The sequence below is a fragment of the Melanostigma gelatinosum genome (assembly GCF_949748355.1).
Source record: "Melanostigma gelatinosum genome assembly, chromosome: 10".
Lineage (NCBI taxonomy): Eukaryota > Metazoa > Chordata > Actinopteri > Perciformes > Zoarcidae > Melanostigma > Melanostigma gelatinosum.
This window is the reverse complement of record NC_136643.1, coordinates 12,359,253-12,380,709: the sequence shown is the minus strand read 5'-3', so window position 1 is coordinate 12,380,709 and position 21,457 is coordinate 12,359,253. Positions and strand designations below refer to the sequence as shown.

Below are 21,457 nucleotides of genomic sequence, written 5' to 3'. Positions count from 1 at the left end.
GAGAATGGTGAAAAAGTCAGCCACAGAGCGGACTCATCTCTCGCGATAATCAAGTCTGGCTACGCGAGACATATATTAGGGCACTTCCGGTTGTGATTTCCAAAATAAAATGTAGTTTTTTTCTGGAAATTTCACAGGAAAAACTTGTGCGATTGACCACAGGGGCCAGCGGTAAAACAATAATATCAAAAGATCATTAAAAACATTGTCAGGCCTGTAAGCACGAGTATTGTGGAAGAACACAAAATGTGAGGATATTCTGTATTATTTGATACAAAGACAGACCCTCAAGTGAAGTTCCATGCATGCGTAAAATTACTGCGTGAATTGACTTTATAAAATATGAAAAAATATACCTTTTAGTTACACATTAAAATACACACATCCATGTCCTGCAGGTTAACAGTAATTGTTCTGGCACCATAAAAAAAGCATTTCCATTAAACAGTGCGTACATACTTACTACTCATCACACCTAAAAGTCTTTCAAAACCAAACAATGCTATCCATTGTGTTTGAAATGTAATAATTAACATATTCACGCTGAACTACAGGGAAGTAATGGAGTAAACAGAATTGAAGCAGACAGTAAACAAGCATTTCATTGATTTATTTTCCAAGTCATCACATGAATGCATATGGAATTCATACACAAAGCTATTCCTGATCCCTGATCACCCCCCTCGACTCAAAATCTGTTTCCTACAAATACAAAAAGAATAAAGAGCACTTTCTTGACAAGAAATCCTAAAAATATGTGGGATGTTTGCAAAAGGAGAGAATTGTGTATAGTGCATATATTTTCAGCAGTCATTCTACGTCTTCGCTGCCGCTTCCAGCCTCGGGTTCTGTGACGTCAGCTTCAACATCTTTCACGGGCTCCTGGAGGTCTGAGGGTTCAGGCTGAGAATCCTCCATCGGTTCCTCAACTGGCTCTGGTTGAGGCGATTGTGTCTCCTCTGCTCTCGTCAACTCCTCCTGAAGAGAATCAAAAATCTGATTACAGACCAAAACCATTTTATTTAATCGTGGATTGTAGAAAGCACATTTTTTATGATACAATTAAGTTCATTGATAATTTGGGGCCGCATAGAGGAGCGTTTTGTTGATTACGGTGCACGTAAATCAAATAATCTTGTTACTTTTCAGGCTTAAAGGCATTCAACCATATGCATTTATCCTGTTTGTGTCTCTACTAGGCCGTGTAGGCTTTCAGATGTTTAATTGCCACTGAGCCATACACATTTAACATGCAACTACACACGGAAAGGTCTAATTTGGTCTACTTCATACAACTCCAAACATGTAAAAAGAGGAGAAAAATTGCAAGTCTATTGTAACTTGCCTGGGAAACAGCATCAACCGTTTCCTCCTGTATCACTGGCGCGGGCTCTTCTTGCTCCATTGGTTCTTCCTCATCTTTCGTGACAGCTGGTTGCTGCTGCTGCTCTGGTGTCTCTGACCTTTGCAGTGTCACAGTGGGAGCCTCTTCTTCAACTGGGGCAGGAACTGGTTCCATCTGTGTGATAAGAGAAAGAAGGATACGACAACAACTTGTGAATAATAACAATGAGATCGTTCGATTTTTACAATGATTTTCTACATGGACACATTCGGTAAGAATTGGCTAAATGACCAGCAATGTTGGAAAGGGGCCTTATGAATTATATTCATATTCTCATCAGTTACCTCTTTCTCCACGACAGGCTCCACAGGTTTTGGTTCTGGCTGTTTATGCACTTCCAGGACCGACATGATGGAGGCAGGTATGTGAGCTTGCTGTTGCACAGAAGAACAGAGGCAGTTGGGTACATGACAAAATCCCAAGAGGAGTAGAATTCTGTTTTTTTACAATGTATTTGCTAATGAGGCCCAGTGTTAAGTGAGTGGAAAGAGCTCTTACCTGATGAGGTGTGAAGGAGAGGACATGCTGCAGAAGAGGCTCCCTCATCTCCGGGCAGCGTTCAAACACGCTCGTCAGCTGTGCGGGCGGCAGCTGTAGCAGCACGCTGTACGACTGAGGCTTCGTCCTCTGGCAGCACTTCACAAATCCCTCCCACACCTTGGGATACTTCCACACCTACAGGAAAAAAACACATTTGACAAGTTAATAGAGAGATATATCAATGACTGACGAAAGCCTGAATATTTGGCTGGAGTTTGGTGCCGACCTGCTTGACGATGAGGCGGGACAGGATGTTCATGACGAAGCCTCCCAGTCGCGGATACATGGTGAGGGACTGGATGACGGTACGCATGAGCAGGATGGGGAGGGGACTCTGCTCCATCAGCTGTTGCATCACCACCGCCAAAACCTCCGACGTGTACACGTTTTTCTCCCCAAAGCACAGGTTGGTGGCTGTAGTACAGGCACAGAACTTTTTCATTGTCGGCGACAGGAACTGATCGATTAACCATTGAAGAAGGTCATCGGGGGGCTCGGCCAAGCATGGTTTTATTTATATTACAGGCCTCAACCCATTATACAGTTGTGCTATTATACTGCCTGCAATTTGGATTCAAGTGAAGAGTCACAAAATCTCAAAAAACCTTTTTTCCAAAGTCCCTATAATGGCTTACCTGAATAAATTGTAATTATTTGGTGATTCTTGCTACAGTCAAATTCTGAAACCTGGCAAAATGTATTCAATATGAAAGTGATACATCAGGGGCAACATTGCCAAGATAAGAGTAACCACAGACTGAAGCACCAGCTGCTGTTCAGACACATCAATGAACACAACACTGACCTTTAATGATGGACTTCATATCACATTTGGTTGAATCTATGTTGTGTAAGGCAATCAGCAGGTCTCCGGGGGTGAGAGGGGACACGGATGAACTTCCCTCACCTGAAAGACAACACAACAGTGAGAACACCCTGGAAGAGCTGTGGACTGCAATTCCTCCAAGCCGTGGGAATGAATTACAACAGAACATATTTGAATACATTTCTTGCTTTTTTTCCCTCCTTGAATGAGTTGCTGAATTTGTCAATAGTAGTAGTCTCCGAGTGCGGTCACATTGTCTTTACGACAGCAGCGGGAGAAGTTGTCCGTTGACACGTTAAAATCAATACAAGCTGATGATAAGGTGTTTGAAAGTGTGAGCAGGGTTCTTAAAGTCAAGAGAAGACTCTTACTGTGCTGAGTGCCCAGGAGACGGTTGAACACCTCCTTCACTACAATCGGGTTGAGTTTGATCAGCTTGGGGAGAGCCTGGATGACTTCATTCTATACGAGAAGAAAAACGACAGAAATCATTTTGATTGTCATGCAGCGGCAAGATAACCAGGATGCACTGATGTCATCTGCAGTTTGATTTAGTGAACGATGAGACATTCAGAATATTGGAATGTGTTGATGATGTTTGCAGTGTGTTAAACATGACATGACGAAAGCTGTTTACTGGACTATTGGGATGAACCTAACCTTTTCAAGGCCATTAATGACTGGAATTAGGAAACGAACGTCTGGCACTCGTTTGTGGTAAAGGTCTCGCACTCTCTCCACCAGCTCTGGAGATGGAGGCACTGAATGCAGGAAAAGACAACAAACATCAACACTCAGGTTCCTGGACTTTCCTCTGTTGTGCCATTGTCCCATGTAAGGCTGCAGTTTCTGGTGATATTTTTTTTTTACCTTTATCAGTCAATATGTGCAGACAGCGGGTCACTAAAGTCTCTGCCCCTTTAGGACAGTTTTCAACCAAGAGCAGCAGCTCGGGAGAGTTCATCCCCATTCCACGGATCTATAACGAGGGTGAAAACGTATCAATACCGCTCAAAGACAACGCAACTTAAGAGGAGCATTGCTTGATATAAATCCATGTTTGAGTCATTTACTTTCTTTAAATCACAGGTGTGAGACTACAGGTGTATTGTCTCAACTTCATTGTGGGTTTTTTTTTGTTCTGAAAGAGCGCAAGGAAGCTGCACCGTGTTACGTTTGCTCTAGATTACCTTCTCTTATGATGAAACAAGTTAAAAACACATGACGAAATAGATAAACATGTTGTCCAATAGTCCGGCCTTTGCCCTGTTAACTTTGTCATGTTGGTCTTTCCAGGCATTCACACCGGCTAGCTATCAGATGACCTTTACACCTGCAGAACTAATCAATCCTCGTCATTAGTAGGAACTCAGAGAGCGTATTTCCTTTCATCCAGTTGTTTGATGAGAGTTCAAAGAGAAGACAAAAAGGAGCATCCCTCAAAAGACACATGTATGTCAGAGTGAGGGCATGCCAACAGTGAACTTACAGGCTGCTCTATCGCTCGAAGCACGCTGCGCTTGATGTCAGCGATGGCCTCGGTGTAGACTGATGCCAGCTCGTGGACCAGTCGGTGGTTTAGAGGCAGCAGGGACAGGTAGAGGAACAGACACTGTCTCACGGTCTCTTCAGTCCATGGGGCAGCCACCTCTGTCCCCACACACACACACACACACACACACACACACGTTACAGTAGTGGACTAAGAAGATGAGAGTTGCAACTTAGTGTTTTTGTTGTCTGGCAGGGAAAATTTAGGCTGGAAAATTTCACGAAATGTCCTTCCTCCTCTGTCTGTCATGGTGACTTTTGTTTATTAACATACAGTAATCAAATTTACAACATAAAAACAATTTAAAAAAACGAATTAATTTCAAACTATTTCTACCATTGTTTTTTTGTCCTCGTGTACAAGCTTCCAGGTGTGAATGTGATCAGGGAAAAGAGAGCATTGACATATCCCAAACCTGTATCTTTGTCAGCCCCAAAGAGCAGAGACGGAGGGTTGGGATGGACCAGAAGCTGCATGTAGTTCAGGGCAAACTTCTCAATGTAGTCCCTGAGATGGTCTTTCTCATACATACGCTTGAGAAAAGCCAAGGCAGTGGTCCGCACCTGAACATACAAGACACGGTCGTTGAAATGTATGACTACCACAGAAGAGGGTGTGAGTTACACATGAACAGGATCTGGCACAAGATATGTCATCACCTTCTCTTTCTCATGTGAGCTGAGATCCAGAAGCACATGCAGATACTGAAACTGCCTCGAGGGCCGCTTGACAATAAGCTCCTTCAGAGTCGTCATGCCCAAATACACCCGAGACTGAAACAAAAAAGGTCACAGCAAACAGGTGAGTGGACATGCAGGGAACTGGGTCTTCACGCAAAAGCTGCTTCATCGTGTCGCGTACCTCGTCCTCGCAGTAGCGTCGGATTACGTCCAGCGCTGACTCGGTTATAATGGGAGCCTCCAGCACCAGCTTGGTGAAAAGTCTGGAAGAGACAGGAATGGGGGAAACAAAATGTCACTAAGTATTGGCTGACAATGGGACCCTGTGTGCTGGAGGTAAAATGCTGCCACCTAGGATGTGGCAAGGATTTACACATTTTCATTTTAAATAAAAAGCTAGAGGGTTTGTTTTGTCTCACCCATCCCTCTGCTCGGGCTTCTCCTGCAGGCCAGACAGCAGAGTGTAAAGACAGTGGTCGTAGCTGTCCAGCTGCCCGGTCGGCAGGTCGCTGAGGTAAGTGTTGTACTCTTGGTAGAGGAGCGCAAAGGCCAGGTCACTCCTTGTCCTGATGTCATCCAGAATAAATTGCAGCACGTCTTCTTTCATCATCCCTTTGAACTGCGTCACGAGCTTGGAGAGGAGCTTCACTCTGACCTGCCAAACACATCTGCTGTGGTTATGTGCTCTGAAACAGGCCCTTGTTTTGTGCAACTCAATCGTTATGAAGGAATCGAGAGATTAACCAGACGGCGATTACTTACGTGGGACATGCCGCTTTGAGCAATTGTCTTCTCGGAATGCAGGATGCGTCTGACCGCTTTGGAGGTTAACTTTTCGATCTCGGCGTCTGAAAAAGGCTGGACGACATCGGACAAGCGGAACACTTTCTTTCTCCCGCTTGGCCCCGCCATTCTGTAACAGAACAAAATCGTGCAGGGTGATAAGTCTGATTTAACCAAAGGCGTACGATGCTTTCACTGCCATCTTTGTGTTGGAAACAGAACTCACTTGGTTTGCCCCGTAGGAAGGATGGGTTCGGGAAGCCTCTTGACTACGACGGGAACCTCTGGGGGTGGAGTCTTTTCTTTTTCGTAACCTCCCACCACAGAGATGGCTTGTCCCAACATCACAGCTGGAACTTTGCGCTTGATGAACGGGTCTTTAGCAGCAGGGTTCTCGTCGTTGCCTTCGCTCTTCACTGCGTCGTCTTCTCTGGCTTTGCACTGCTCAAGTCCTAAGACATCATGTTTTTTTAAATTAGAGCAAAAAAACTAAACAAAAGAACCTTGTTGTGCTGGACGTCTTTTCCACTAACCTGGACCGATCCCAGCTGCACTCATCTGCGTGGCCATCAACCTGGCCAGATGTTTAATTTGCGCATCAGTGCCCGCTGACTCAACAGGTGTGTATGTGGCCTGGAAGGATGCCGGCATGACATCAGGCAGGTACACCATGCTGATGAGCACCTAAACAACCAGACAGAGATATAAGCTGAACTGTCACACAGTCGGGCTTAAAAGGAGAGAAATAAAACTGGTAAAAACAAAAGGGGGCCGCTCCTGCTCACCAGGTTGGCTACATTCTCTGGGGAGAGCAGCGGGTGCAGGAACTCAGCTGTGAGGTCAATGGCAGACTGTGCTACTGGAACAGCAGCTGGTTTAGGAACCGAGAGCGGGGCCGGCTCCTCCTTGTCCTCGTCATCCTCATTCAGGGCCGGCTCTGAATGCAAATGAACAGACGTAAAAAAATACTCGCGTTTACAATCAAGCTGCAGGTGTTTGGGTCCAACACTTTACTTTTTTAAGATTAGATAATGTCCATCAGGCTTGGTTGACCCGATTTGAAGATTTTTGGTGTGTGTGTGTGTATATATATATATATATATATATATATATATATATATATATATATATATGTAGATATATATGTATCTATATATATGTAGATCTATATATATATATATATATATATATATATATATATATATATATATGTAGATATATATGTAGATCTATATATATATATATATATATATGTAGATCTATATATATATGTAGATCTATATCTATATATATATATATGTAGATCTATATCTATATATCTATATATATGTAGATCTATATATATATATCTATATATATCTATATATATATATATATATATATATATGTAGATATATATGCATCTATAGATATATATATCTATATATATATATATCTATAGATATATATCTATAGATATATATCTATAGATATATCTATAGATATATATCTATAGATATATCTATAGATATATCTATAGATATATATATATATATATATCTATATATCTATATATATATATATATATATATATATATATATCTATATATCTATATATATATATAAATTAAATCAAATGTATGTGACTGCTGGCATCTACTCACCCAGCTTGACCTTTTTTCCCTCGGTGTACTCTTCATGGCGAGGTCTTTTGCGCTGCTCACGTGGTGCCGGAGTAGAGCGGGTGATTTCACTCTGGGGCATTCCCAGGTCCAGCAGCAGAGTGCCGATCTGACCCTGGAACTCCAGGCTGCAGGGATGCTTGAGGACCGCCACCAAGTGCAGCTTCAGATTCTTTCGCACGCTGCTGACCTGAGACTTGGCCAGAGTGGGTGGCAGGTTTGCTAAAAAGGTTCACGTATACAGGAAAAAAAAAAAAAAAAGGAAGACAAATTGCATTTAATATAATATGACGTACAGTCAAATAATGCTGCATTAAGCACAAAGATTTGCACTACAAAAGCAAAACAAAACGTTTTTTAATCAACATCCACCTGGCACAACACTTGTATTTAAATGGTGTTGTGGCGGAGAAGCACTTACCATGCAACGTCTCATATGCCTGCACCACCTCTGACATGAACATTGGCCTCTGGCGGGCGATAGTGGCGAGGGAGCCAAGTGTTGTGGTGAGGTTAATGCTGGTAATGGCCGGATGGACCATGAACTTCAGCAGCTTCTCCAGTGCAGTCTTCCCCTCCTCACACAACACATCTGTTGATTCCAACAGCATCAAGATATCAGTTTAAAAACAACATGTTAACACCATATGTCCACAGAGCAGGATTCTAACGTACCGTAGCGGATGTACGAGTGATCTCTGGGAACTTTGTCCAGGCTGGTGTCACTCTCCTGTCGCTTGGGAACGTCAGAGTCTGACGTCCGCGGCGACAGAGTGATGATTAACGACTCTGTGTACTTGATGGCGTGAGTGCGAACACCATCATTTTCGGAGTCCAGTAAGGCCAGGACATCTCCTTTCATCTGTGTGACCAGATCCCAGCATGCCTCCTGCCTCTCTGATACTGCCTTAGAGCGCACCAACCACTGGCAAGGAAGAGACAGAAGTAAAGGGTTTGAAAAAGGCAACAGATACCAGGAGTAGTAACTTGATTTTGTTGTATATTCCTGCAAAAAAAAAAAACAGACTACATCAGATCTACAACATTTACTCTTTGGGCTACATCACAGCAGTCCCAAATCTGTAAGCGAGAATGTATTTACCTGCAGAGAAACTTTGTAGAGTTGGGTGAGTGTGAGGATGGCTTTCTTCACCACATTCACACTGTCATCCTTCAGCAGCATGTTCAGATTGGCGACCAGTCTGAGAAGGAGCTCATTGTCTCTTTTACTGGAAAAACAAAAAAACATTGAAAAGAAAGTCTGAGATACCTGCAAAACACTTCCTTTCACAAACGTGATTCAGAGCCACGAGAAGAAGACTTGTCTGTCTAATAACTCACCATGCTTCCTCTATGAAGCCAATGACGAATTTTCTCACTTCGATAGACTTGTCAGTCTGAAAGGCGATCAACTCCTACAGGATGAACCGGTCAATGGAAGAAGAATTGTGAATTTAAATGTTTTAATGTCGATATAAGTCTACTGCACAATGTGCCCTTTTGTACTGAATACAGCTGATGCATTCAAATAGCTTTACTTCAGGTCAAACAACAGTTAGATAAGGGAGCTGCATTACAGATGTACTTACATCCAAGAAATTGTCAAGAAGAGAGGGATCCTTGTTAATGATGAGCTCCTGGACCTGAAACATATATAAAGTTCATTGATTCAGGATTGTTCTCCATCGACTTTCTGCTTCATAGGACTGTGGTTTGCCTCATATAGCACATGGAAAACAGAGCAGTTCAAGACACAACACTGACAAAAAGTACAACAGAACAACCAGCAAACAATCAATTTAAAAACAAACTAAATAAGACGACAATACTTTTTTTTTATAAATAGACTACAAACCTGTTTGAGCACCGTTAGCTTTTCATCTGTGGGTATCAGGGCAGCCTGGTTCAGCAGATCCACCACCTGGAACAGGACAAGCAAACTGAATGAACTGTTCGCCTTTACAGGCAAAACACAACATGAAAAACACAACAATGTGTCGTCACATTACATGAAAATGGATGTCTGGCTGCACCTTAACTAAAACCACACTGATTCTAATATTGTGGACATGTAAAGTGTAACAGCTGCTTTCAATCATTTCTACTAAACACTAATTATTGAGATTAACTATAAACTGGACAGTTTCCACTTACATTAATCATCCTAAAAAACAACCCTTTCCACAGTGTGTCATAGTGGGCCCTGTTTAGAACAACAGCACCACAATTCAGTTGAAATTAAAAGGGACATTAACTGAGAATAGAGTTTATTTTAACATGTTATTGTCCTTGGTTCAACCTAGCAGACCATAGAGTATACGAGGTTAATCAGCATCAAACATCACCTTCATAGAGAAGGCAACCTGATTCATTAGCAATGTTGCTGACTCAACATTTTCACATCATTATTTTGAGAATACAATCTTTAGGTAATTCACTTTTGAGTCGACCATGACACTCATTGTGATGCTAATGTGTCCTTTGTATGCAGCCTAAAGAAAAACAATCTGCAAACATGCCAACGCTTGATCAGCCAGATAGACCTAATGCAGTGAGGATGTTTGTGGACCGATGCCAATGTCACCGATAGGTTCATAAACGATCTCAGCCTGAATCGTTACAGATCGCCCCAGATACCCCCAAATAACCCCAGGTCTAACTCACTCCTGCATCATTAGGATGCAGACAGCTTACCCGTTCACTGGTGGTCATATCGACGAAATTGGGAGTGAGTTGACTTCCCTCCTCATCTGAAGTGAACTCCATGATGCTGCTCTGCTTCTCCCACTATGTGGACGTCATGGTCGTCAAAATCCTGTTAAAAACTGCGACCTGTGTGACACATAACCGCAGTAAACAGGAAAGTTACTTGATGCTGTTTTATAACCCGCCGAGATCACAATAACGTTGCTAACAAAGGTTAGCGCGCTAAACATACTGATTTTACGCATTCACGTAGTTGCTTGATATTTGTGCCCCATTAAATACTGACATGCATTGCAGATACAAGACATTAATAACAAGGCCTTATCGCTGAGTATCACAATACAAAATGCTTTGCTGGTAGGCAGCGCGCTAGCCCCGTGCTAACTGTAATGCTAACCATGTCATCTGTTTTAAGATGACAATATATGTTATACTTACTCACCGCTGCACAGGCGCTTTGGTTTGTCGTTGCAACAGTAACTAAACGTGACCAGTGTGACAGACTAGATAGTGTCGTAGGTTTTTATATAGTCAATAAGTTCAACAACTCTGCTTTATTAGGGAAGCTGCCATGTTTAATTGAAAAAGCCGAGTTTCTTCTTCTACTGTTATTTAAAGCGCAGCATAAAAGCAGCGCCGCCTGCTGGCCACATGGTAGCTATTACAGAAACAAATTATTATTATGATATTTTCAATTTTTTTTATTAATGTTATGTTGTAACAAACAAAGCCATAGGCGTATATATATACCGTGAGTGGAATAATTTGTCAATGGTGTTGTTTGTTTGGGTGCCTCTGAAACAGACTCCTGATCAGCACCACAGACAAAACTTAAAGATAACTCAAAACTAAATAATTTTTATTCGGAAACTAAATATATAAAATACAAATATCAATCATATATATATTTATACCAAATATAAAAACGTAACAATTGCAATGGGCTTCTTTTTTCTTTTGTTGAAATTCGTAACAAATGTCCGGACCTGTTTAGAATGTGCAACATTGCTCGTGTCATTCCAGGTCTCATAGTGAAACAGAATTAACGGATTGGAAAGAGACTGGAGACTTTTCCTGGTAATTAATATATGAATTATTAAGTAAAAGGATTTCATTGGAAATTTTACATAGCAAATACAATTTAAAGCATGTTTTGGAAATGATTAAACTGGATCTACTGTGATTTGTATGGTGTCTCGCAATTGTTTTACAATTTAAAAAGACAAAACTTAATACGGTGTTGATGTGTCGACATAAGGTCCCTGCTGCCAGAGGATTTGGACAACTTCTATACAAAGTAATTTAGGATCCAAGGTGAGAGGTCAAATAACTGATCGCTTTTTAAAATTTAAATATATTTCAAGTTAGAACATCGACTGTACAATATGCATACAATTCAAAGTTGCCCCATAGTCATTTGTCCCTCACTGTAACATGCAAGCAATGCTTTCAAAATAGTTTAATTCTTGAATACAGATTTGGAGAATTGAGTTGTGCTTTGTATTTATATTTATGATTATTTCTGTTGAGACATGTTATTTGTCCTGTTTGTGTTTACACTCCGTTCAAACGATATTCTGCTTAACAAAACGGTAAAACATAATTGTTGGAACGCTGTTAAGCGTTCCAACAATTGTTCTTCGAATCTTTATTCAACTTCTTCTATTTCTTCCGTCCCACCTCTTCTTCTCCTTCATTTTAAATGATTCTCCTCATGTTAAACACTACGCTCCCACCCAACAGTACCCCATGCAAAGAGGGCAATTTATGCAGAGTCAATATTTGCAGTTAGCGAGAAGTTGCTCTCGGAGGATGTTTTGGTACCATTCTTTATTCATGTTACACAGTTAAACCGTCATAGTGTGAATTAAAGTTTCAATGACGAGCGTTATCGACCGTTACTCTGGCAAAATATGCGATCGAGATGTCGGTGTTAATGCTTTCCATTTGCCCTGATACCTTTATTATCTACAAATAGACACCAAGATCATTCAGATCTGGGAAATAAAAAGTTTTATTAAGAAAACAAATTTTCGGGAGGCCCAATTGTTGGCCATCTTGAGAAACAGCCGCTATCTTGGATTTTTGAATGGCCAATCAGGCAGGCTTGACCAGATACCTCTGGAGAACAACTCCACCAAATTTCATGCTTGTATCATAATTTGCACAATTAATCTACTCTCTGCCCCACTACATAAAACATGACACAATCATTTATATCAGTATTTTAAGAGGATATATATATATATATAGAGTTTCATTTCTTTGCCATATTTTAAGAATCATCAGAAATCATTACATTCATAAATTCAAAGATAAACATTCAATCTGGTATCCATAGTAACGATGCCATCAAGGACTCCATGGATAGAATGTTGTCCTGATGACCTCACGGATTCCTTTGCCATTGACGACGGGCTCCATGGATAGAATGTTGTTCTGATGACATCACGGATTCCTTTGCCATTGATGACGGTCTCCATGGATACAATGTTGTTCTGATGACATCACGGATTCCTTTGCCATTGATGACGGGCTCCATGGATAGAATGTTGTTCTGATGACATCACGGATTCCTTTGGCTTTGATGTTAAACCTGTACATACTCTCAAATCCTCTGGGAAACTTAGTTATCATTTGACATCCATCAGAGAGACATACTCAAAGTAGCACTCAAGCAACAATAGCGCATTACCATTGTGAAAAAAGTACAGGACTTGAGAACAGCCAAAATGAACTTTCATAAAACAGACAATGAGCAGGCAGCAGTAAGTGTTGCCTTGAAGATGATCAGTGTTTTCTGTGGAAGTCAGGCAGCAGAAATTGTTGCCTTGAAGGAGCAAATGGCCGCCAACGAGCTCAGTTGGGACAATGAGAAACAGACAATAATCAGAGTTCTCACTGACAAGCAGAAATCACAAATTGCGGAGTGGAAAATAAAACTCCCGGCTCTGGAAGATCGGATGAGAAGCGAACTTGCTGCAAATGAGGAGAGCTTCCAGAGAGAGCAGGAGCTGCAGAGAGAGAGCAGACCGATGGAGGAGTGGCGCAACCAAAAGGAGGAGGAGATCAATCTCCTGACACAGCAAAACGCTGACCTCCAGGAACATAACATCAGCCTTCGAGAGCTCACCAAACAAACTGACAAGGAGAAGGAGCAGTTTAAAAAGGAGCAGGAGAAGCTGAAGCTGACCATCCTGAACCTGGAGAGCTACGCCAGGCAGAAAGAGAGCGATCTCTTGTGGGAGGAGGCGGAGTTGAAAATAAAACGCACGGCTCTGGAAGATCGGTTGAGAAGCGAACTTGCTGCAAATGAGGAGAGCTTCCAGAGAGAGCAGGAGCTGCAGAGACAGAGCAGACAGATGGAGGAGTGGGGCAACCAAAAGGAGGAGGAGATCAAGCTCCTGACACAGCAAAACGCTGACCTCCAGGAACATAACATCAGCCTTCGAGAGCTCACCAAACAAACTGACAAGGAGAAGGAGCAGTTTAAAAAGGAGCAGGAGAAGCTGAAGCTGACCATCCTGAGCCTGGAGAGCTACGCCAGGCAGAAAGAGAGCGATCTCTTGTGGGAGGAGGCGGAGATGAAAATAAAACGCATGGCTCTGGAAGATCGGATGAGAAGCAAGCATGCTGACCTCCAGGCAGATAACCTCAGGCTTCAAGTGCTCGCCAAACAAACTGACAAGGAGAAGGCGCAGATTAAGAAGGAGGAGAAGAAGGCCAGGAAGGAGGCGGAAAATACGCTGAAGAAGGAGAGGAAGGAGGAGGACAAGAGGGAGAAGAAAGAGAAGAAAGAGAAGGAGAAGAGAGAAAAGGAGAAATTGAAAAGACAGAAGGAAAGAATGAAAAGAAAATGAGAATAGACATCAGGGGGAACTGAAAAGACAAAAGAAAGAAAAGGAGTTGATGGAGAACAAAAATAAGGGGGAAAGTAGAAAAGAGAGAAGCAACATCCTTTCTCTTCTCCTCACTCATCCCCACTTCTACCCTAACCCTGCTTCTACCCTGACACATAGAAGTTTACAGATGTTCTAATAATCTAAAAACGTCTACTGTGATAGTAGAAGTTATATTATTATTAGGACATCTGATAACTTCTACTGTGATAGTAGAAGTTTTATTATTATTAGGACATCTGATAACGTCTACTGTGATAGTAGAAGTTTTATTATTATTAGGACATCTGATAACTTCTACTGTGATAGTAGAAGTTTTGTTATTATTAGGACATCTGTTAACTTCTACTGTGATAGTAGAAGTTTTATTATTATTAGGACATCTGATAACTTCTACTGTGATAGTAGAAGTTTTGTTATTATTAGGACATCTGATAACTTCTACTGTGATAGTAGAAGTTTTATTATTATTAGGACATCTGATAACTTCTACTGTGATAGTAGAAGTTTTATTATTATTAGGACATCTGATAACTTCTACTGTGATAGTAGAAGTTTTGTTATTATTAGGACATCTGATAACTTCTACTGTGATAGTAGAAGTTTTATTATTATTAGGACATCTGATAACTTCTACTGTGATAGTAGAAGTTTTATTATTATTAGGACATCTGATAACGTCTACTGTGATAGTAGAAGTTTTATTATTATTAGGACATATGATAACTTCTACTGTGATAGTAGAAGTTTTATTATTATTAGGACATCTGATAACGTCTACTGTGATAGTAGACGTTTTATTATTATTAGGACATCTGATAACTTCTACTGTGATAGAAGTTAACAGATGTTCTAATAATCTAAAAACGTCTACTGTGATCGTAGAAGTTTTGTTATTATTCGGACATCTGATAACTTCTACTGTGATAGTAGATAATGTTATGGATAGATAATGTTATGTTGTAACAAACAAACAAAGCCATAGGCGTATGTATATATATATATATATACCGTGAGTGGAATAATTTGTCAATGGTGTTGTTTGTTTGGGTGCCTCTGAAACAGACTCCTGATCAGCACCACAGACAAAACTTAAAAGATAACTCAAAACTAAATAATTTTTATTCGGAAACTAAATATATAAAATACAAATATCAATCATATATATATTTATACCAAATATAAAAACGTAACAATTGCAATGGGCTTCTTTTTTCTTTTGTTGAAATTCGTAACAAATGTCCGGACCTGTTTAGAATGTGCAACATTGCTCGTGTCATTCCAGGTCTCATAGTGAAACAGAATTAACGGATTGGAAAGAGACTGGAGACTTTTCCTGGTAATTAATATATGAATTATTAAGTAAAAGGATTTCATTGGAAATTTTACATAGCAAATACAATTTAAAGCATGTTTTGGAAATGATTAAACTGGATCTACTGTGATTTGTATGGTGTCTCGCAATTGTTTTACAATTTAAAAAGACAAAACTTAATACGGTGTTGATGTGTCAACATAAGGTCCCTGCTGCCAGAGGATTTGGACAACTTCTATACAAAGTAATTTAGGATCCAAGGTGAGAGGTCAAATAACTGATCGCTTTTTAAAATTTAAATATATTTCAAGTTAGAACATCGACTGTACAATATGCATACAATTCAAAGTTGCCCCATAGTCATTTGTCCCTCACTGTAACATGCAAGCAATGCTTTCAAAATAGTTTAATTCTGGAATACAGATTTGGAGAATTGAGTTGTGCTTTGTATTTATATTTATGATTATTTCTGTTGAGACATGTTATTTGTCCTGTTTGTGTTTACACTCCGTTCAAACGATATTCTGCTTAACAAAACGGTAAAACATAATTGTTGGAACGCTGTAAAGCGTTCCAACAATTGTTCTTCGAATCTTTATTCAACTTCTTCTATTTCTTCCATCCCACCTCTTCTTCTCCTTCATTTTAAATGATTCTCCTCATGTTAAACACTACGCTCCCACCCAACAGTACCCCATGCAAAGAGGGCAATTTATGCAGAGTCAATATTTGCAGTTAGCGAGAAGTTGCTCTCGGAGGATGTTTTGGTACCATTCTTTATTCATGTTACACAGTTAAACCGTCATAGTGTGAATTAAAGTTTCAATGACGAGCGTTATCGACCGTTACTCTGGCAAAATATGCGATCGAGATGTCGGTGTTAATGCTTTCCATTTGCCCTGATACCTTTATTATCTACAAATAGACACCAAGATCATTCAAATCTGGGAAATAAAAAGTTTTATTAAGAAAACAAATTTTCGGGAGGCCCAATTGTTGGCCATCTTGAGAAACAGCCGCTATCTTGGATTTTTGAATGGCCAATCAGGCAGGCTTGACCAGATACCTCTGGAGAACAACTCCACCAAATTTCATGCTTGTATCATAATTTGCACAATTAATCTACTCTCTGCCCCACTACATAAAACATGACACGATCATTTATATCAGTATTTTAAGAGGATATATATATATATAGAGTTTCATTTCTTTGCCATATTTTAAGAATCATCAGAAATCATTACATTCATAAATTCAAAGATAAACATTCAATCTGGTATCCATAGTAACGATGCCATCAAGGACTCCATGGATAGAATGTTGTCCTGATGACCTCACGGATTCCTTTGCCATTGACGACGGGCTCCATGGATAGAATGTTGTTCTGATGACATCACGGATTCCTTTGCCATTGATGACGGTCTCCATGGATACAATGTTGTTCTGATGACATCACGGATTCCTTTGCCATTGATGACGGGCTCCATGGATAGAATGTTGTTCTGATGACATCACGGATTCCTTTGGCTTTGATGTTAAACATATACATACTCTCAAATCCTCTGGGAAACTTAGTTATCATTTGACATCCATCAGAGAGACATACTCAAAGTAGCACTCAAGCAACAATAGCGCATTACCATTGTGAAAAAAGTACAGGACTTGAGAACAGCCAAAATGAACTTTCATAAAACAGACAATGAGCAGGCAGCAGTAAATGTTGCCTTGAAGATGATCAGTGTTTTCTGTGAAAGTCAGGCAGCAGAAATTGTTGCCTTGAAGGAGCAAATGGCCGCCAACGAGCTCAGTTGGGACAATGAGAAACAGACAATAATCAGAGTTCTCACTGACAAGCAGAAATCACAAATTGCGGAGTGGAAAATAAAACTCACGGCTCTGGAAGATCGGATGAGAAGCGAACTTGCTGCAAATGAGGAGAGCTTCCAGAGAGAGCAGGAGCTGCAGAGAGAGAGCAGACAGATGGAGGAGTGGCGCAACCAAAAGGAGGAGGAGATCAAGCTCCTGACACAGCAAAACGCTGACCTCCAGGAACATAACATCAGCCTTCGAGAGCTCACCAAACAAACTGACAAGGAGAAGGAGCAGTTTAAAAAGGAGCAGGAGAAGCTGAAGCTGACCATCCTGAACCTGGAGAGCTACGCCAGCCAGAAAGAGAGCGATCTCTTGTGGGAGGAGGCGGAGTGGAAAATAGAACGCACAGCTCTGGAAGATCGGATGAGAAGCAAGCATGCTGACCTCCAGGCAGATAACCTCAGGCTTCAAGTGCGCGCCAAACAAACTGACAAGGAGAAGGAGCAGTTTAAAAAGGAGCAGGAGAAGCTGAAGCTGACCATCCTGAGCCTGGAGAGCTACGCCAGGCAGACAGAGAGCGATCTCTTGTGGGGGGAGAACGAGTGGAAAATAAAACGCAGGGATCTGGAAGATCGGATGAGAAGCAAGCATGCTGACCTCCAGGCAGATAACCTCAGGCTTCAAGTGCTCGCCAAACAAACTGACAAGGAGAAGGCGCAGATTAAGAAGGAGGAGAAGAAGGCCAGGAAGGAGGCGGAAAATACGCTGAAGAAGGAGAGGAAGGAGGAGGACAAGAGAGAGAAGAAAGAGAAGAAAGAGAAGGAGAAGAGAGAAAAGGAGAAATTGAAAAGACAGAAGAAGAAAAGAAAAGAAAATGAGAATAGACATCAGGGGGAACTGAAAAGACAAAAGAAAGAAAAGGAGTTGATGGAGAACAAAAATAAGGGGGGAAAGTAGAAAAGAGAGAAGCAACATCCTTTCTCTTCTCCTCACTCATCCCCACTTCTACCCTAACCCTGCTTCTACCCTGACACATAGAAGTTTACAGATGTTCTAATAATCTAAAAACGTCTACTGTGATAGTAGAAGTTTTATTATTATTAGGACATCTGATAACTTCTACTGTGATAGTAGAAGTTTTATTATTATTAGGACATCTGTTAACTTCTACTGTGATAGTAGAAGTTTTATTATTATTAGGACATCTGATAACTTCTACTGTGATAGTAGAAGTTTTATTATTATTAGGACATCTGTTAACTTCTACTGTGATAGTAGAAGTTTTATTATTATTAGGACATCTGATAACTTCTACTGTGATAGTAGAAGTTTTATTATTATTAGGACATCTGTTAACTTCTACTGTGATAGTAGAAGTTTTATTATTATTAGGACATCTGTTAACTTCTACTGTGATAGTAGAAGTTTTGTTATTATTAGGACATCTGATAACTTCTACTGTGATAGAAGTTAACAGATGTTCTAATAATCTAAAAACGTCTACTGTGATCGTAGAAGTTTTGTCATTATTCGGACATCTGATAACTTCTACTGTGATAGTAGATAATGTTATGGATAGATAATGTTATGGATAGATAATGTTATGTTGTAACAAACAAACAAAGCCATAGGCGTATGTATATATATATATATATATACCGTGAGTGGAATAATTTGTCAATGGTGTTGTTTGTTTGGGTGCCTCTGAAACAGACTCCTGATCAGCACCACAGACAAAACTTAAAAGATAACTCAAAACTAAATAATTTTTATTCGGAAACTAAATATATAAAATACAAATATCAATCATATATATATTTATACCAAATATAAAAACGTAACAATTGCAATGGGCTTCTTTTTTCTTTTGTTGAAATTCGTAACAAATGTCCGGACCTGTTTAGAATGTGCAACATTGCTCGTGTCATTCCAGGTCTCATAGTGAAACAGAATTAACGGATTGGAAAGAGACTGGAGAGTTTCCCTGGTAATTAATATATGAATTATTAAGTAAAAGGATTTCATTGGAAATTTTACATAGCAAATACAATTTAAAGCATGTTTTGGAAATGATTAAACTGGATCTACTGTGATTTGTATGGTGTCTCGCAATTGTTTTACAATTTAAAAAGACAAAACTTAATACGGTGTTGATGTGTCAACATAAGGTCCCTGCTGCCAGAGGATTTGGACAACTTCTATACAAAGTAATTTAGGATCCAAGGTGAGAGGTCAAATAACTGATCGCTTTTTAAAATTTAAATATATTTCAAGTTAGAACATCGACTGTACAATATGCATACAATTCAAAGTTGCCCCATAGTCATTTGTCCCTCACTGTAACATGCAAGCAATGCTTTCAAAATAGTTTAATTCTTGAATACAGATTTGGAGAATTGAGTTGTGCTTTGTATTTATATTTATGATTATTTCTGTTGAGACATGTTATTTGTCCTGTTTGTGTTTACACTCCGTTCAAACGATATTCTGCTTAACAAAACGGTAAAACATAATTGTTGGAACGCTGTTAAGCGTTCCAACAATTGTTCTTCGAATCTTTATTCAACTTCTTCTATTTCTTCCGTCCCACCTCTTCTTCTCCTTCATTTTAAATGATTCTCCTCATGTTAAACACTACGCTCCCACCCAACAGTACCCCATGCAAAGAGGGCAATTTATGCAGAGTCAATATTTGCAGTTAGCGAGAAGTTGCTCTCGGAGGATGTTTTGGTACCATTCTTTATTCATGTTACACAGTTAAACCGTCATAGTGTGAATTAAAGTTTCAATGACGAGCGTTATCGACCGTTACTCTGGCAAAATATGCGATCGAGATGTCGGTGTTAATGCTTTCCATTTGCCCTGATACCTTTATTATCTACAAATAGACACCAAGATCATTCAGATCTGGGAAATAAAAAGTTTTATTAAGAAAACAAATTTTCGGGAGGCCCAATTGTTGGCCATCTTGAGAAACAGCCGCTATCTTGGATTTTTGAATGGCCAATCAGGCAGGCTTGACCAGATACCTCTGGAGAACAACTCCACCAAATTTCATGCTTGTATCATAATTTGCACAATTAATCTACTCTCTGCCCCACTACATAAAACATGACACAATCATTTATATCAGTATTTTAAGAGGATATATATCGAAAGTTACGGACGTAACTACGGTTCTATGAATCCTGGATGACCGCCAGAGGCAGTGCTTAACACTGGATGTATCCCGTCTCGCGCATGCGCAGGTCGAATATTTATATCAACAAAGTCACGTGTGACCTCGGATGACCACCGTCATCTATAAGTTCCGGTGTCATCCTGAGCTCAGTCCTATGGAATCTTCTCGCGAGTTCACGGGATTCCGAGTGACCAAGAACTCTGGCGGTCATCCAGGATTCATAGAACCGTAGTTACGTCCGTAACTTTCGTTCTATTTCATCCTTACTGACCGCCAGAGGCAGTGCTTAACACTGGATGACTTATACCAAAAGAGTCACGAGGAAGCACAGTAACTACCCCTTATAGCTCCGGCAGAGAAAATTGGCCAAGAACCCTCCCCAGTGGGTGAGGGCCGGCAACGTTAACTCTGTAGTGTTTGGTGAATGTGCTCGGCGATGCCCATGAGGCCGCCGCACATGTATCCCCCACAGGCACACCACTCAGGCTTGCCCTCGGTGTGGAGACACTCTTGGTAGTGACCCTTCACCCCGGATGGCCGAGCGCAGCCGCTCGCCTTGTATGTATCGGCAATGGCCTCCACTATCCAGTGGGACAGGTGCCGTTTTTCCTTTTTCCCTTAAAAAGGAGCACAGCCCTTCTTAGGCTCACCATAACTGACTATGCAGGCGGTGGCTGCCATATAAGCTCTGAGGGCCCACACTGGGCACAGCAGCCTTGACCTCTCCTCTCCCGATGGGGGAGGGGGGGGGGGTCAACTTTGCCAGCTGGATAGGCCGGTTTATATGTGACCGTATCCACCCCCTTGGGAGAAACACTGCCTTAGGCCAGAAAGTGACACCCAAGCCATCTGAGTTCCACCTCAGACATGATTCTTCCACTGATAGGGCATGCAGCTCGCCCCCACATTGAGCTGAATTGACAGCAAGGAGAAAACCGTCTTGCTGATAGCCATCTAGGCTCCGCCTGTGCCAGGGGTTCAAAAGGACAAGCATAAGCTGTCCAGTACCAAGGGTAGGTCCCATGCAGGGGAGACCGGCCCTTATCCAGGAGAGACTGTAGAAACTCAGTACAGCAGGCACGGGGCGCTGTACTGGG

The 21,457-nt window shown here is 40.9% G+C and overlaps 1 protein-coding gene across 2 annotated transcripts; it reads right to left on the bottom strand.

The window, feature by feature from the left end:
* Positions 1-644: 644 nt before the first annotated feature.
* On the bottom strand, positions 645-10,733 carry sympk (symplekin). Of its 2 annotated transcripts, none has more exons than XM_079276893.1 (27): positions 10,596-10,733; positions 10,142-10,279; positions 9,303-9,368; positions 9,037-9,090; positions 8,789-8,862; positions 8,550-8,676; positions 8,123-8,372; positions 7,869-8,039; positions 7,430-7,669; positions 6,572-6,723; positions 6,320-6,470; positions 6,013-6,238; positions 5,766-5,916; positions 5,423-5,658; positions 5,185-5,266; positions 4,983-5,096; positions 4,739-4,886; positions 4,261-4,421; positions 3,642-3,750; positions 3,432-3,532; positions 3,143-3,233; positions 2,751-2,852; positions 2,172-2,359; positions 1,904-2,080; positions 1,690-1,779; positions 1,346-1,519; positions 645-978 (listed from the first exon to the last, which is right to left on the bottom strand). In XM_079276893.1, the coding sequence occupies exons 2-27, from the start codon at positions 10,211-10,213 to the stop codon at positions 811-813; spliced, it is 3,675 nt and encodes a 1,224-aa protein (XP_079133019.1). In that variant the 5' UTR covers positions 10,214-10,279; positions 10,596-10,733; the 3' UTR covers positions 645-810. The 2 variants fall into 2 exon arrangements, with proteins under 2 accessions (XP_079133019.1, XP_079133020.1); XM_079276894.1 differs by having other exon boundaries at positions 10,592-10,722.
* Positions 10,734-21,457: the final 10,724 nt, after the last annotated feature.

Coding starts and splice junctions, on each gene's coding strand:
- sympk (XM_079276893.1), bottom strand. CDS start 10,213: ATGGAGTTCACTTCAGATGAGGAGGGAAGTCAACTCACTCCCAATTTC. Junction 9,091..9,302: donor AGCTAACGGTGCTCAAACAG/GTTTGTAGTCTA, acceptor TATATGTTTCAG/GTCCAGGAGCTCATCATTAA. Junction 5,097..5,184: donor GACGCTACTGCGAGGACGAG/GTACGCGACACG, acceptor TTTTTGTTTCAG/TCTCGGGTGTATTTGGGCAT.